We start from the raw sequence: 17,726 nt of genomic DNA, 5'->3' as shown, positions 1-17,726 counted from the left end.
AAGCTCCAAGTGGGCAGATACTTAGTTTTGTTCACTAACACTTGAGATTTCTTTCTGGCATATAGTAGACTCCAGGAATTATTTGGACGAATTTTGTGTTGATGATATCAATTCACCAAGAGACTTGGCCTTCGAAATCTATTAGAATTGCTTTAAATTCAGCGCTATTGATTATTAGCAGTAATGCTGGTTTACCACATTCAGATGAGATTTAACATTATATGCTATTTTGCATACTTTTTTATGCTTTAATAGTTCATTTTAAAAATGTTTATTAGGAACTGTAGCTTCTATTCATCTCTTTTCTTTTTGTGTGGTAGAAACGCATTGGAGCCACAAAGGAACATCAGAAAAACCAGGACTACCAGAAGTCCCAATGTGTGTTTAGTTGAGTTGGGAGAAGAAAGTATAGAAAAGCAGTTTTGCTGATGTCCTCACAAAAAATGTAGTACAGTGGTAACACAGTTCTGCAGGGTTTCATCCAAAAGCCTTAGCGTTCCTGGTCATTAAAATGAATAATACATTGTTTTGTTATTTTTAGAAATAACATTTCCATTTTTAGACTGGAAACAGACCTGTGAAATAAATTTTATATAGTAGGACTTTGAAATCAAAGGTTTTTGTAATTAATGTAATTAGGGGAAGGGTAGCTATGCTACTCCTTTCCAGAAGATTCTCATTTAAATTTGAGGTATGTATTCTCATTTTAGAGTAATAAAATTGAGAGATATTAAATGACTTACCTAAATTAATGCCACAAGTAAGTGGCAGAACTTGGATTCAACTCTCATCTGTCTGACTTCAAAGGCCATACTTTTCAAAATACTGTCATCTTTTGCCATTTTCTGTATCTTCCTTACAGTTCTTGAGTGGGATTTTAAGTTAGTTTGTTGGGGGACTGGGATCTGAATTTTGGATTGTGGAGTAACTGGACGTTGAACTGTGGAGATAATAAAGGATAATTGTTGCGTGATGGAAAAATTAAGCTGTGAAAAATCTGTCTTTAACTTTCCATTTTCTTTTTATCTTTGGTTATCTGCAGATAAAGACCCTACTCTATCTAGACCATATAGGATGCTTCCTTATAATGGATTCATCATGGTGATTGTATTTTTTTTAGCTAATTATTTAGTACATTTTTCATAATGTACTAAATAATTTTCACTAATAGTATGCCTTCTGTAGAGGAGAAAAAAAGATACATTTTCCTCTAATTATAATTTGGGGGTAATGACAGAAATAAGGACAGAGGAATACTAATAAAATCAGTAATTGTTTACTTAGCATTTTACTAACTTGAGAATTGGGGGCAATCTGGAAGGCAGCTTCTCTAATTTCTGTTATCTCCTCTTTTCCTCCCCAAAACTTTAATCATGTCCTTTAGTATCCTTACATTTTAAGGTTATTTACTTCTTTTCGGAAAAGGGGGTATTGTGGGAAACTCTAATGAACTTTGAAAGCATTGGTGATTTGCAAGATCTGAGTACTCTTGTTTTACTTAGAACTCGCAGGAGAATTGGAAGGCTTATAGTTCTACTTGCAGCTTCTTAAATTGGTCAGTGAAAGTGTGGTGCCTTTGATTTTCATTTTAACATTATTCATTCCTGTGCATACTGGACAAGGTATTTTATCATTGGTAAAATTGTATATTTCTTCCACCACAAATACCAAGGATGATAATGATTTTTTTAGGGCACAGGAAGAAGTTTCCCATGTGTATATTTGTAATTAATTTTAATTTTGGGGTAAAATCAACTTCAGAAAAATATGAAATACATTAATCCCAAAGGTAAAATAAAAAAGGTTATGAAACAAACCTACTAATTAGAATGTTTTTTAAAATGCATGGTTTTTAAATCTTATGTTATTATTAAAAAGATAAGATTAATTAGAAGTCATATGAAATCTTTAAAATTTGGGTTTTAAGTTATATATTTTTTCAGTACTTAACATTCTGTATTAATATGAACTGCTTAGTATAGAAAAAGTAAAATTGGTATCTACTTGTTGGAGGTTGGGGGAGGAAGCCATGGACCTTAAAACAGTAATTCTTACATTTTTCATCCAGTAAACAAGCATAAGAAGGTAGGTTTGAAAGCAAAAAATTTACTCTTGAAATCTTGCAAGGCTTTTTTTTTAAGAGTGGATATGTTGTGTTACTTAGTTAAAAATATGAAATTCTAACCCAAAAAATGAAAACATAACGTGTATATTAAGGATTTATGTTTTTAACAATTGAGAAAAAGTGAAGATTTACCATATTAGGAATTTAGACTTAGGACCAGTAAGGTGTCAGTGTAGATTACAAATTGTAAGTGGAGAGCTCGTTTGCAGATAGGTACTTTTGAACGTTAATGTGAATCCCCCTGGAGGGTTTCTGAATCATTTAAAGTCACCGTTGACTCAGAACAGATTGAGAAATTGAAATAGTATTATAGATGTGAAAGGACTTTGAGAAATGTAACGTGCAAAATAAATAGATGTAGATAAATTTTAAATAACAGTCTGTTTTGAAGAGTACGTGGTTGCCACTGAAGTTAAGCAGTTTAAAACAAATTGAAGAAAGCATTAGATGATTCTAGTGAGACATTTTAGTCTAGAAGAATTTTCATGGAAAAGGAAAATTAGCTATATGCTTAGAGTTTTCACCATCTGGGTGGATGGAATACTATTTCAGTTAACCTAAACATCTAGAGTTGTTGTGGTTAGTTTATACCCTACATGGCTTTTAATGACCCTGAGTTTTCTGTTCATATGGATAGAACCCATGTAACCTTTGGGTGTAGTATAGCAGCATTCATCTACAGAGGAATAATAGACTCATCACTTTGGAGGTAACATACATGAAGTTGGCAAATATAAAATAGGTGTCTGCTATTTTTTCTAAACATTCTAGTAAAGTTAACAAGCCATCGTACTATTGTTCAAAGTGGTGTTATTTCATTACAAAAACAATGAAATGAAAATTTGTTAGTGTTTTGGTTTTAAATATTCTTAAAACTGGCTAATTAAATCCTAGAAAAGCACATGCTATTACTTTTACTAGAGCACATAATCAAGTTTATTAAAGAGGGGGTTACAAAATTTTTTATAGATAATATTTTAAAAATAGGCCTTTTTCTTGCTGCTATAACTAACATTTATTTTCTGTTTATTTTTAAGACGAGCAAAAATCAAATTAAAGTAGATCTTGTAGATGAGAATTTTACAGAATTAAGAGGAGAAATAGCAGGACCTCCAGACACACCATATGAAGGCAAGTACTTTTTTCTGTATCAAAATATTGTGCGTATGAGAACTTATCTGAAACATTAAATCAGAATAATCTTAAGCATCTATAAACTACATGGAAGGTTAACTTCATTTGGCTTAGGATATTAAATAATAAATTTAGATATTTATATAGACTGATTTTTCTTACTAAATTTTAGCTAATTTTTTTCTTTCCCCAACATAGATTTACCAGAGCCAAGTTAAAATTGTATAGGTTAAAATTTAACAGTAGAAAACATCTAGCATGTTAAGCCTCTAATATATGGACTATAGATGCTCAATTACCCTTCATATGGTATCTTTAACAAATCTTGCCTTAAATTTCTGACTGATAAATTTTTTTTTTAAAAGCTCCTCTCCTCTGTTTGTCATTAAGTATTTCATTCATTCATATGTTTTCACACAGGCTGTATTCCAAATATTTAATTTTCTTTATTCAGGAAAGGTTTGAGTGATTGTTTAAAGATAAGAGGAAAGAAAGGAGGCAACTTTGCTGAACTTTGTGTTCACAAACTAAGTCTGTAGCTACTTTAGACTATGGAATTGGGTGGCAAGATAAACAAGCATTATAGCTTTTTATTTCTTCATTAGGCAAATCTTCCATAATGAATATTATTGTAAATTTAGGTTATGTAACATAACCAAGGTTCTTGCATATAATAGGCATTCAAATATATGCTTAGTAAAAATCATAACAATTTGTAGTAGTAGTAGTAGCATTTATTGAGTTCTTACTTTTTAGAGCTTTACATGTATTTTCTCATTACCCTTACAACAAATCTTCTGAGGTAAGTAGTTATCACTGTTTCATAGAATGAGGAAACTGACGCTCAGAGAAGTTAAGTACCTTGTTTAAGGTCACACGTCTGAGTGGCACAGCTGGGATTTGAGTCCTAATAGCCTTTGACTTCAAAGCCAGTGTTTCTAATTACTTTCTCCTTTTGAGTAAATGAGGATTGACTGAATATTAGAAGTGGTGGTTATGTCTACTTTGAATGAGGTGGTTTTATAATTCCTTAATGAACAGTTAACCCAAAGTCATCAGAAAAATCCAATATTCTAGAATATTTTTGTTTTCATATAAAATTTTAAAGACGCTAGAATGTCTTTATCATATCCTTCTAAATCTTGATAAAATTTTATTTCCTGTTTTATAGTTCATATGAGCCATTTCTTGACATTATTTGGTTTTGTATTGTTTATTGAGTGCCTCCTATATATGCCACACCTTGTCTGGATGCTTTCATGGATGCTGTTTAGTTAGTCCTTTTGACAATCATTAGATGGAAAAAAGATCTTTAGTAAAAATCAAGTTCTTGTCTTAATAGTAGTTATTGTATGGAATGATACATTAACTTCTTCTTAAAGGCAGGCATCATACATATTCATTCTTGAATCTTTTTTAGGTTATTTAGGTGTATTTTTAAAAGACAGTATGGCAGTAGCATTATCATTCTAGAACTGTTCCAGCAAACTGTTATTTATAAACTGTGAGGCACCTCCTGAACTAAGTTAGATAGGCAGAATGTTCATTACCTTCTTATTTAAGAGTTTGTTTCTGCTGCCACTAAATGAAATATTAATGTTTAATAATACTAGTTTTTGTTTTGATAAGACTAGTTTTAATATGCTTTTTGGGTATGAATTGTGTCCTTTTTATCGTAAAACTATGGAAGAGAAGTTGTTCATTTTATTTAGGAAAAGCACTATTCAAGGGCATAAACTAAGATACATTTTGGAAACATGAACATGAGAAGTATTTTGATAATATTTATTGCAGGGCTCTTGCTAGTTTTTGAGAGGTTTTTTTTTTTTTTCCCAATCTCAATAACTAAGGCAAGTGTTTCCATGTGGAATGTTAAACTGTTTATAATCATTAACTAATGAGGAAACTTTTATGTTGTGTTAAAAGTAATCAGATTGAAAAGTAGAATACCCATGGAAAAATTAACCATATTGTACATGCTACTTAACTCCATTTTCCTCTTTTGCTGTAATAGTGGCAAAGGAACAGTTAAGTTCTTGAGCCTTTCTTCCTAAGAATTGTTCTGAATTTATGGAATAATTGTTGATATTTTTAAAAATCTCATCCCTTCCCCATCTTCTTTTTAGATGAAGTTAAAATTAAAGATTATAAATTTTTAATATTAAAAGGTATTCTTTAAGAAGAAATGATTTATAGTGAAAACTTATGAATAATATAGTTATAAAGCTTGCTTAGTTGTGTTGCTCTGATGTATATATATGTATCAAATAATGCTATGATTAATATTATGGTGGTTATATATTGAAAGCTGTCAGATAATAATAAGGCAAGACAGAGCATATTAATAGAGCATATTAATAGCGTGTGGAGTAAAAACAGAATTGGGGGAACTCTAGGGTCCAGCATTATTTATATAGTATTTTTCTGGGCTCTCACACTGCTCCTAAGAAATTATTTTGGACATTCAAGAAGGAAGAACTTTATATGAAAATTATAGAGTCAGTAATCTAGATTTTATCAGAATAAATCTTCCCAGTAAGATTCTTAGCAAGGAAAAAGAATCCACATATTTCTCAGGCCAAATTTATTATGCTTATATTTGAAGCTGGCATTTGTAACTCTAAACAAAAACAGGTCTATCTATAAACACAGAATTTTCTCAGGTACTCTTCTCTTAACCTGTATTTGTTTCTTTTGTTTTGACTATTTTCCTTTATATTGATTTCACTGTTGCCGTGTGCTCTGTGATTCAGGCATCTAGTTCAACTCATGCATCAGGGACACCATTAAAAAGAATTAGCAAGAAAAGAATTGGGACCAGAAAGGGCTTGAAGAAAGTGGTACCAAGTGAATTGCTCTTTTTGTTTTTCTCCCAGATCCACATTGATCTATTCCTAACAATGGAGGGAGGTGGATTTGAGATAATCCAGGATATACTGAGAATTGATTATGAAATTTTGAAGTTAATAATACTGTGCATAGTTTGTATTTTATTTTACTTTTATTATGGAAAGTTTTAGCTATATACAGAACACAAATGGTATAATGAATCTTCGGTGTACTTATCATCCGGCTTTAATAAATATCAACTTAGGGCCAGTCTTTGATCTGATCCATCCCTTCATTAGTTTGAAGCAAATCCTAGGCATAGTTTCATATGTAAGTATTTTAGTTGTACAGTTTTATTTGTTAACATTTTGGAATAGTGTGTGTTTTATGTTAATGGATCATAAAATCTTAGGATTGGAAGGTTCCTTGAAGTTAGGTTTCAAATCCCCCCTCTTACCCAGTGGAAGACATCCCCCTTCAGAATTTCCTGAGCAGCAGTTACCTTCCCCTTGAATTACCCAGTTATGGAAAGCTAGATAAACTTTTTAAAATACGTATTTGGCTGCTAGTTGCTCAGGATGACTTCAAAACAGAATACTGCATTCTGTTTACACATTACTGGTTAGAACAACCTCTTTGTGTAAAGTGTTTCCTTTTGTATACCTATTGAGAGGAAGAGAATAGTTTTTTATCTTTATGCCTACCTGTTATTGTTGAATTTTATTTTTAAAATTTTAACAAGAAAGTATTGGCCTTTCATCTAGGGCACAAGTTAAAAGTTTGGGGCATTTTTGCATTTGAGGAAACCAGCTAGAAGTAGATTTTTTCAGTTTATGACATAACCATATGTCCTTTTTCCTCTGTACCATCTATCCTGTATACCTCCTTGCCTTTTTCCTTTTTATTCTTTCCATATTTTCTGTTATTTAACAACTCTTCTCAGTGTGGGCTAGAGGAAACAAGGAGACGTGACCTGTATTACCTAACTGACCCAATGAAGCATTGGATTATCTTTGGATTTAATGTATTCGTCTATCTCTAGCTGTTATTCACCGATAAACTAATATAGTTGTGTAAAATGGCTATTTTATATGTTTTAAATAACCTTTCAATTAACTAGTGTTTTTATTATTTCCTTTTTGGGTTTCACCTTTAAAATGAATTTGTTGTAATTGAATATGAAATAGTACATGTTTTGAAAAGTTATGTCATTATATTTGGCTTCAGATATTTGAAGTGAGCAGCATTCTTAACTTTCTGTTTCCCCCATTTTTTAGGAGGAAGATATCAGCTAGAGATAAAAATACCAGAAACATATCCATTTAATCCCCCTAAGGTATTGTAAGCATATTTTTTTGTGCATGAACTTCTAAATTTTTTTCCCATTTAATTTATATTTTAGTGCTTATTAATATTACAGCTTTTTGAGTTGTTGTCTGTATAAATTTAGTATGAACAAGATTTCAGGTAATGGCAGATGGTTTGCTTCTGGAATTAGAACGAAAAGCAAGCTTACTCAGAGGCAGCTAGTAATGGCTGTAGACAGGAATAGGATTTTCATCTGACAGTGGCTTCAATTCTAGGTCTGGAAAAATTTGCAATGTTCCCAAATTTAGAGAACCCTTATACAGATTCTTACTTGTCTCAAAGAAGTATGTTTTGGGTGTTTTTTTTTTTTTTTTGAAGAGTATATTCTGAATTCATTCAATAGTCTTTTGAGTACTACGTGCCAGTGTAGCAATAAATAAGACTTATACTGTCCTTGCTTTCATGGAGCTCACATTCTAGCAAAAAACAAAATTATGAACAAATAATTGCAACTGATGAATATTAAAAGAGGAAATGGAATGCCCTAGGTCATGTATAACAAAGGGAACTAACCTAAACTTACTTTTTCACTGAACAGCTTCCTTTATGTCTTTACTTTTGCTATTATCACTTTAGTTTAGGCATTCAGCTTTATTACTTTACTGTTTTGCCTATTATTTAATCCATCTTTGTCACTCCTACTCATTCTTTGCAGTTCTGTTCTATAAATCTTCCTAAAGTGCAGTTTTGATGTTTCTTTTCTTTCTTTGTTAGTAAAGTCTAAACTCCTTAGCTGGGCATTTAAAACCTCCTACAGCCTGACCCCAGTTGTCTTTTACATCCTAATTTTCTACCACTTTAAATCACTACATGGGTCTTATTTTCCAAAGTGGATTATTTGCTGTTTGTAGATGGTGCTTATTATTTCATACTTTTCTGTCATTTTCACTTGAATCATTATCTGTATCATTTAAAATTCTTCAAGGTTCATCCATATTTCAGCATGTATATGAATTTTACTCCTTTTTAAGGTTAAATAGTATTCCGTTTTTCGTGTATGCCACATTATCCATTCAACGAGGGACAGTTTGGTTGTTTCTACCTTTTAAGCTGGTTGATTTTTTTTTTTCCCCTCTGTTATAAAAGTAGTTTGGGGGCTCCTGGGTGGCTCAGTCGGTTAAGCATCCAACTCTTGCTTTCAGCTCAGGTCATGATCTCAGGATTGTGAGATCAAGCCTTACGTCGGGCTCCATGGTGGGCATGGAGCCTGCTTGAGATTCTCTCCCTCTGCCACTCCCTGCTTGTGTTGTCTCTCTCTCTCTTTCTAAAATAAATAAATAAACATTTTTTTTAAAAAGGTAGTTTGCGCTTTTTGTAGAAATTTGAGAAAGTTATGTTCAATATGACCATTTAGAGATGACCACTATCGTTAAGCTGTCATCTTGTATCTGTGACTTAATTTTCATCCTCATCCTGGTTACCACTGGATTCAGTCTAGGTTTTAATGTTATCATTGGGATGAATGCACACTTGAGGATACTTTAATTGTTGAATACCATAAATTTAACGAAAGATTTTAAATTTTTAAAGATAAGGATGCCCTCATAGCCTAAAAAAGTTTTCTAATGGAAATAAGGAGGAAGAAAGAAAAGATCTCAAAAGATGCTGCTTTCAGCCACTACATTTTTTACTATTCAGTAATGGCAGTAGCAGTATGCCTTTCCTGAAACAGTCTTAACAGTTCTAATAAATGAGGGACCTGAGGCTTAGAGGTTAAATAGAACCTAAATCCCATAGGGCCCAGTGCGCTTTACTTTTTTGATCCTGATGAGGAAGGAGTGAGGGCATAATCTCTAAACCAATGAATATGACTGCACCAACAAGAGCAGTCCACCAGAAAGTTCAAATCTACTTCAGCCATTTAATTGGCTTTATAATTTTTTTTTCAGTAATCTTTGCCCACCGTGGGGCTCAAACTCACTACCCCAAGATTAAGAGCTGCATTCTCCAACTGAGCCACCCAGGCACTCTTGGCTTTATGATTTTAGGCAAGCTGTGTTCCCTAGTTGCCTCATCTATAAAATCCTCACTTAGGATTATAAAGATTAAAGGAATTAATCCATGTACAAATTATTGTAATAGAATTCATAGAATTATGAAACATTTTTTCACATATCTTTATAAGTTTTTTTAAAATTTATTTTTATTTATTTATGTGAGAGAGTGAGTGAGAGCGAGCGAGCATGAGCACGGGGAGGGGCAGAGGGAGAAGCAGACTACCCGAGGAGCAGGGAGCCCGACACTGTGCTCATCACAGGACTCTGGGATCGTGACTCAAGCCAAAGGCAGACACCTAACCGACTGAGCCACCCCAGGCACCCCTTTTTCACATGTTTAATATCTCTGAAATGAAAATACACCTTTTGATGGATGACATGTCATAATTTAATTGGCAGATTTTTTTTCTTTCTCAGGGTACATAAAGTAATGGTGTATTATATAATTCCATGATACCTGAGATTTAATGAAATAGTGAATCTTATAAATGTGTCTACGCAGAGTAAGCACTATATAAATATTAGCATTAACCAGTGACTACCACTCTAAAAGGCCCTTCTTGAAGTAGCCTGTTGGCCTCCTTCTGTGACATCGTTTGAAAGTATAGCATTGACACTTGTATTTCCTGTATAAATTGAAATTCTCATTCATTGCTGGTGAGAATGTAAAATGTTGGAGCTGCTTTGGAACATAGTTTGGTCAAAATGGTAAAGATAGAGTTACCTTATGACCTATCAACTCTACTTCTAGGTACCTACCCGGTAGAAGTGAAAACATGTCCACACAACAGCTTGTATACAAATGTTCATAACAGCACTATTCCTAATGGCCAAAAAGTGGAAATGGCATAAATGCCCATCAACTGAATGGGTAAATAAAATGTGGCATATTTATACCACGGAATATATTTTGGTTATAGAAACAAATGAAGTACTGATAATGTGGTATAAGATAGATGAACTTTGAAAACATCACGCTACATGAAAGAAGCCAGACACAAAAGACCACACATTGTATGATTTCATTTATGTGAAACATTGGAAGCAGCAGATCCATAGAAACAAGAAAATAGGTCAGTGGTAGCTTAAGACTGGGGGTGTGTGAAGGAATGGGGAATGACTGCTGATTGTTAGTTACATGGCTGCTCTGTGAGTATACTGAAAACCGTCATGGAGTTGTGCACTTTAAATAGGTGAATTATGATCTCAGTGAAAGTGTTTATTTCCCTCTATAGTCTTATATAGCTCCAAGGTGATTGCATAGCCCTGGCTCTGTTTCAGGCACTTGATATATTATTTAATGATTGAAATCAATGTTTTATTCGTCCCTCTCTCACCCTCCTTCTCTTAGTACAGTGGGAAAAATACTCTTAACATGAGAACAGAGCTCCTATTGTTCTTCAGGCCACTACTATCCTAATTCCAGACATTCCTTATTGAGGTAGCTTCAAGATTTAGAAAAGTCTTTAATCATTCTAATGTGTCTTCCTCTGGCTTCAACTAGTTAATCTTAGTTGTAATTTAGTATTCTTTTAAATATGGTACTCATCCCATTTATGGCATTAAGCTTTTGCAGTAAATGTAAATGATCATATTATAAATATGTTCTAAATATGTTACTGATTGGTAAATATAATGGAAAAAATGGGGGAGTATTTGTAAATTTCTTGCTGGATTTTGTTCACATACGTTTAATATGTAGGCTCAGGTTTAATTTTAAGCCTCATGAGATAACAGTACTGAAGGTAGCTGGTTGTGTTGTCTTACTATTGTGCAGCTAAAATGTAAGGTTGAAACTTACATGTTTGGTAACAGTGGTCAGAGAGTATTTCTTTTTTATTATTCTGCAATAAATTATTAACCTGAAGAGCAGAAGGTTTGCTTCTAAATAGAGAAGATATATCTTTGAGTCAGCTGAATATAGTGTAGAAGGAATTTAATTCAATGCATACAACCAGTGTTATTTCTAAAGGGAATTATATTATTAATGAAAAAATTCATTGAATTAGGAAGACTCTTCCTCAATGATTTGTCCAGTTATGTATTAGAGATTAGGTTGTGAATTTTCCTGTTTTTTCTTGACATTATAAATGTAGTTTTATATGTGAAATTGACCATAAATAACATTGTTAATAACTTTTAATGGGTCTGCCTATCTGCACATGCATATTTAAAATAATATAGCATTTTTTTTGGTACAATAAGTTAGTTAAAGCTGGTTTAATATCATAACATCCTTGAGTTCAAAGTTTGAAACTGGTAATTCAGTGGAAATGTGAGCTTAAATTTACCATGAAGTAGGTGCTGAAGTGTTTGAACTAAAGAGTGAATGAATAGGATACTGTCCTCCAGGAGGAGATAAGATTAGTGATGGAAAAAACAAATAGATTAGTGATGATGGTGTGCCAATGTAGATAATAAGAATAGTCTCCTTCCTTTGTTTTGGTCTCATAACACTGTGTACATGGTGTTAAGATTTATATTTCTGTATAAGATGTTCAGTATTTTTAAAATTTTTAATATTTTTATGAAAATTTATCCTTTATAAATAGATATTTGTTTATATTTATGTATTCTTAATATTTCTATATAAAGAAGTTCTTTTGAGTGTTCCTCAAAGGTAATGAGTGTTCTGAAGTTACCCAGATGGTGCTGGTATTAGTTTCATTGGTGAAAATAAGGAGGCTTGAATTGTGATTAGTAAGTCTTTTAATACTGTAAACCATTTCATACCTGTTTTGTAATTAGTGTCAAATATGACTAAAGTAGGTCATAATAAATGTCCTTGTATTTTTACTTACTCTTATGCTTCATCCCTTCAAGTGTTTTTGATTCTACATTTTTGTTGATATACAACAGAGGTGTTAGCACTATGAGAAAAAGTGACAAATACAGTAGATGTTAATTGAGTATAAAATAATAGGACACAATTCTGGAACACATGTGGATACCACTAGTAATATTAAGGCTTGAGAAAGAAAAAGACATGGAAAAATCTAAGAAATGAGGTAGTTGATAAAGAATAACAAAAGAAGAATAGGAGATACATAGTGGTAGACCACAGAAAAAAACTAAGATAAATACTTATATCCATAGTAGTGGGTGATGGAATGTCCTCTTGAAAAATTTTTTTTTTTTAAAGATTTTATTTATTTATTTGACAGAGATAGAGACAGCCAGCGAGAGAGGGAACACAAGCAGGGGGGAGTGGGAGAGGAAGAAGCAGGCTCATAGCGGAGGAGCCTGATGTGGCTCGATCCCACAACGCCGGGATCACGCCCTGAGCCGAAGGCAGACGCTTAACCGCTGTGCCACCCAGGCGCCCCTGAAAATTTTTTTATTATATCATTTGGAAATTTCGAAGGCATTTATTCCTAAAACTGTAGATTAGTACAAAGTAACAAAAATAGTTTAATAATTTCCTTGATCCTGCATATATGCGTATTTGTTTTCATACAGAATTTATAGAGATCATGTATTGAAGACTCGTCTTTAAAAAGACACCTTAGATCACTTGCCTAACTGTAAACCTGATGACTTCAGTAGTAATTTAAAATTCCTGGGACACCTGGCTGGCTAAGTCAGTGGAGCATATGATGCTTGATCTTGGGTTGTGAGTTTGAGCCCCATGTTGGGTGTAGAGATTACTTAAAAATAAAATCTTTTTAAAAAATGAAATAAAATTCTTTTTCCAGTGTTGAAGAGATTGAGCAGTTTTTGTTTTAAAGTCACAAAATGCTGTAATGTCCTTGAGTTACTGAAATTGTGGCATATAGTTGTTTCGTATCTTTATACTTTAAACTCAGTGAATGGTAGAAATTAAGATACGAATATCGTGGTTATATCTGTTAGGAAGAAATGTTTGTTGTACATAACACCTGTATGCCTGTCTTTTTTGACCTGCTCTGTATTTGAGAGGGATGTTGGTTAGCTCTAATAACAGGTTTGTCATAATGGTAATTGCCTGTTCATTCAGTGTGAGATACTTTAGGTACTTGGGATCCCTAGTAAGCAGGATAGATACTGAGCCTTTTAGGGAAGACATATAAGGAAGAGATTATAGAAGTGTGATCAGTATGATGACATAAGGAAAGTATGGGGTGCTGTGAGAACAGATCAGGAAGAAGGGATATGGAAACCAAAACTTAAAGGATTAAGTAGGAATTAGCCAGAAGAGGGCATCAACATGTGTTACTGAGCGAAGAAACAGGTATGAAAGACCCAAGGTGGGGGGGGGGGGATTTTTTAATTTTTTTTAATTTTTTTTTTTTTAAGATGACTTGAGAGATAGGCTAGGGGTCAGTTTAAGAGTGCAGGATTACATAAAGGGAATGAGAAGTCAGTAAAGGACCTTACGTAGAGTAATGAATTAGTTATTTTAAAGGGTACTCTTGGTTTCAATGTGAAGAATGGATTGAAAGAAAAAGAACTGAAGGTATTAAAGTCAGTAGACTGTTTAGTAACCCAAGTGTAGGATGATGGTTTTGTTTAGCGAGTTGGTGATTCTGTGGATTGAGAGAAGTAGATACCTTTGAAAGCAAGAATTAAAAAGGACCAATACATGGAAAGATTCCATCAGTTTTAGATGTTTTGAAGTCATTGGTAACTTGAAGTTCTTTTTTAGCATATAAGTTAGTGAGTAATTAAGTGAGGAAGTAATAACAGGTAGTATAGACAAATCCAGTCACAAGGAGAGAAGTGGAAGCTATCTGCTTAGCTTCTTTCCATAAATAGCTTAGATTTGGAGCACATATTGACGAGTTAATTTTTGTAGAGTACTTAGAACATTGCTTGGTTTGGGGCACCTGGGTAGCTCAGTTGATTAAGCATCTGACTCTTGATATTGGCTCAGGTTTTAATCTCAGGGTCGTGAGTTCAGGCCCCACTTGGGCTTGACTCTGGGCATGGAGCCTACTTTAAAAAAAAAAAAAAAGAACCATTGCTTGACTTACAGCAATTAATCTATTAAGTGTAAAGGAGTTTCATCTCAGATGACTATTATATGTGTCAGATATAATAATAATAATAATAGGTCTCCCCTAAATAATAATATTTGGTCCTTCAAAAGCTAGTAAGAACTGATGAACTGGATTTCATTTCATGGTGACCTGTTAGAGTTAGCATTTTCACTTTGTTGGTTTCTTATCCGTGTTAAGACAAATAATGAGGTGATTAGAGACTCAGAATCTGAAATGAGATTGTGTAAGTTTGCATATTGTTCTATTGCTAACTAGTCATTTGATTTTGGATAAATTTCTTAAACTCTAAGCCTCAGTGCCAGTGTCTTTCGAATGTTTGTTGAATTTTTTTTTTTAAAAATCTGAGGAAACAATTTCTACAGAAAATTTAGGAGCCACTTACTACTAAAATGCTTCTGTGTACTGACTTTGCTTACTTTGTCCTTCAGAGCTATCCTGCATCCTACTTGACGCTAAATAAATTGCCATTTACCGTCTATATTAATTTTTATTTTATGTTACTTTACGTAATTAGATTTTAGTCTGTGTTGTAGTTCTCATAGCATGGACTATTATGCTAGGGAAATTGTAAACACCTGGTAATTGTTGGGTTTCTTTAGGGGTGAGCATTTATTAAAAGGTTTAAAAAGAATGTATGTCACTGACAGCATTCAGCTTACTGAATGCTTTGTCTTCCACACCCTTCCCTTCAGCTAGGCAAAATGATGGTAATGTAAGTATGGACTTTTTTTTTTTAATCTGAGGATTTCGTTTTCTTGTGGTTGTACTTGAACTATATGTGTTTTATTTCTTTTACTTAAAAACTCAAGTGTGCTTTATATTCTAGGTCCGGTTTATCACTAAAATATGGCATCCTAATATTAGTTCCGTCACAGGGGCTATTTGTTTGGATATCCTGAAAGATCAATGGTAAGAGATTTTGAATTCACTTTCTTTCCTCTCAGTGAATTCCAAGGCTATATTTAGAGTGTTATACATGTAATTGCCTCAAAACATAAGCATATATTATACTTTCTCTTATTTGGACTGTTACTTTAAAACTATGAAGTCTCTTAAGTGCATAATCAAAAATGTGTTGGGGTGTCTGGGTGTCACAGTTGGTTAAGTGTCTGACACTTGGTTTCAGCTCAGGTCATGAGCCTGAGTCCCATGTCAGATCTGCGCTAATAAGCATGGAGTCTGCTTGACATTCTCTCTCCCTCTCCCTCTGGCCCTGCCACCACCTCTGTAAAATAAATAAATCTTTTTTAAAAAGTGTGTTAGAATTGAGATCACAGTTATTATCCGGGTCCTGGGATCGAGCCCCACATCGGGCTCTCTGCTCAGTGGTGAGTCTGCTTCTCCCTCTTCCTCTGTGATCGCTTTTGCTCTCTCTCAAATAAATAAATAATATTTTTAAATTAAAGTAAATAAATAGTGACTTACTAGGTAATGTCAGATGCTAGCTTTACATCTTGAAAAGTCTTGATTTCATTTATTTTGGTAAATTTGGTTCTTTGCTGTTTCTGGAAGATACTTGGTGAAAAACTAAAAAAATTTATTGAAGTGATCAGCTCTGATTTGGGTGGAATGTAGGCAACAAAACTGTTAAAAGTTGTGTTAAGTGAGCTTAGTTAAAGTTCTCAGATTTGAAGAAAGAAGTACCTTTGTAAGTGATATCTTCGTTTGCATAGCACTTTATAGTGCTTTCCACATGTTTTATCTGATTTGATTTTAGCAGCAGAGTGTTTCCTGGAGCCATTAAGTTCAGTTCCTGACTCTGCCATTTACTAAACTGTGGTCTTGAGCAAATTACCTAGGCTTTGTGCTTTAGTGTCCTCATCTCACAAGATGGGGTTAGTTACTACTTCATAGGGCTGTTAAAAGGATTAAATGAATTGTTTATGTAATTTTCTTAGAGTGGAGCCTGACATATTCTAACAATATGAATGGAAGAAACTAAGACAAGAAGTATCTAAAAAAGATATCAGAGTGGGCGAAAACAGTGATAAGCTATGTGTTTGATTTGTTAAGAAAGGGAAAGAATGGAACCTGAACAAGGTGAAACAGAAATGACAGCATTTAGTGTTGGGTGATTTGGTTTATTTAGTAATTAGATAAACAAGAATTGTTGGTTTGGTTTTGCATTTCTATTCTAGTATCACATCGGAATAAAACCTCCTCCCTCAGATCATCTCTTGGGATCTGGTTTCTTGATCTGTATTCCATACCCTTAAACATTGAATAGTGTGAAATAGAGCTAATTTTATTCTGTCATTCTTTCAATTTGTGACTTTTTGCAATTTGTAGGCCTCAGTGTTTTTATCCATAATGTTATCTCAAAGACCCTTTATAATAGTTTGATCATTCAGCGATACTAATGAATATTTGCAGACATTGTACTTCTTTCACTTGGTCTCTGGGACATTAGTTCTTCTGTTCTCCCTTTTCCTGTGCCTATTCCCAGATTCCGTAACTAGTTCCTCCCTTGTTTCTAGGGGCTTTGCACATGAGAGAGTACTTCTTGGGGCTAGTAAGTCTTTACCTCTGCTACTTTTCATCTATACTCAGTTTCCTGGTATGCTCATCTGATTTTAGAACTTCACTTTGTAAATACCATAGCAACTCATAAATTTATCTTTCTTGGACTCCACACCATGCTGCTGCCTGCTTAACATCTGTACTTCAATATGTATGTAGTAGACATCTCAAACTTAAAGCATGTTGAAAACTGAACTGACATTCCCCTAACCCAAAACCTGTGTCACCCCATCTGAGTTATCGGCAACTACATTGGTGCAGTTGCTCTGGCCAAAACCTCATCATGATCCTTGGTTCTTGTTTCTCTGGTACTCTGTACCCTGTTTGCAAATCTTACTGGTGAAACTTCCAAAATCTAATTAGCAGTTTCATTACTACTACCTGGTCCAAGTCACATTACCTCTTTCCTGGATGATTACTGTAGCCTGCCTCCCTGCTTCTGACTTTGCCCTACCCAGCAATTCTCAGAGAATGATACTCTCCTCCCTGCTCCCCCCTCCCCACATCCCTTTTTAAAAACAAATATAGCTCCAGACTAAAATTTTCCATTCACTCCCCTTTTTGTTCGGAGTTAAGCCAGCAGTTCAGCCACTTCTGATTATCTCTGTATAGACAGTTGAAAGATTATGGTGTATATGTAGAAAGAGAACTTGGCACTTTTGTACTGAAACACTTTTTGTCAACTATTCCATTTCCTTAGGCAGATGTGAAATAGCTGAATTTAGTTTCATTTCATATCTATATAATTGAAATATTTTAAAATGTCAAAGACAC

General features: G+C 33.7%; 1 protein-coding gene across 2 annotated transcripts in view; it reads left to right on the top strand.

Annotated features, from left to right (window-relative positions):
• Positions 1 to 17,726, top strand: part of UBE2K (ubiquitin conjugating enzyme E2 K) — a 68,645-nt gene that overhangs the window by 38,480 nt on the left and 12,439 nt on the right. For both annotated transcript variants that reach the window (XM_034671927.1, XM_002925166.4), the window contains 3 exons: positions 3,163 to 3,256; positions 7,366 to 7,424; positions 15,259 to 15,341. In XM_034671927.1, the coding sequence (XP_034527818.1) occupies positions 3,163 to 3,256; positions 7,366 to 7,424; positions 15,259 to 15,341 (236 nt within the window). The remainder of the gene's footprint in view (positions 1 to 3,162; positions 3,257 to 7,365; positions 7,425 to 15,258; positions 15,342 to 17,726) is intronic.

The sequence above is a fragment of the Ailuropoda melanoleuca genome, chromosome 11, assembly GCF_002007445.2.
Source record: "Ailuropoda melanoleuca isolate Jingjing chromosome 11, ASM200744v2, whole genome shotgun sequence".
Taxonomy (NCBI): domain Eukaryota; kingdom Metazoa; phylum Chordata; class Mammalia; order Carnivora; family Ursidae; genus Ailuropoda; species Ailuropoda melanoleuca.
Note: the sequence above shows the minus strand (reverse complement) of the source record. Positions and strands in the feature narration are given on the sequence as shown.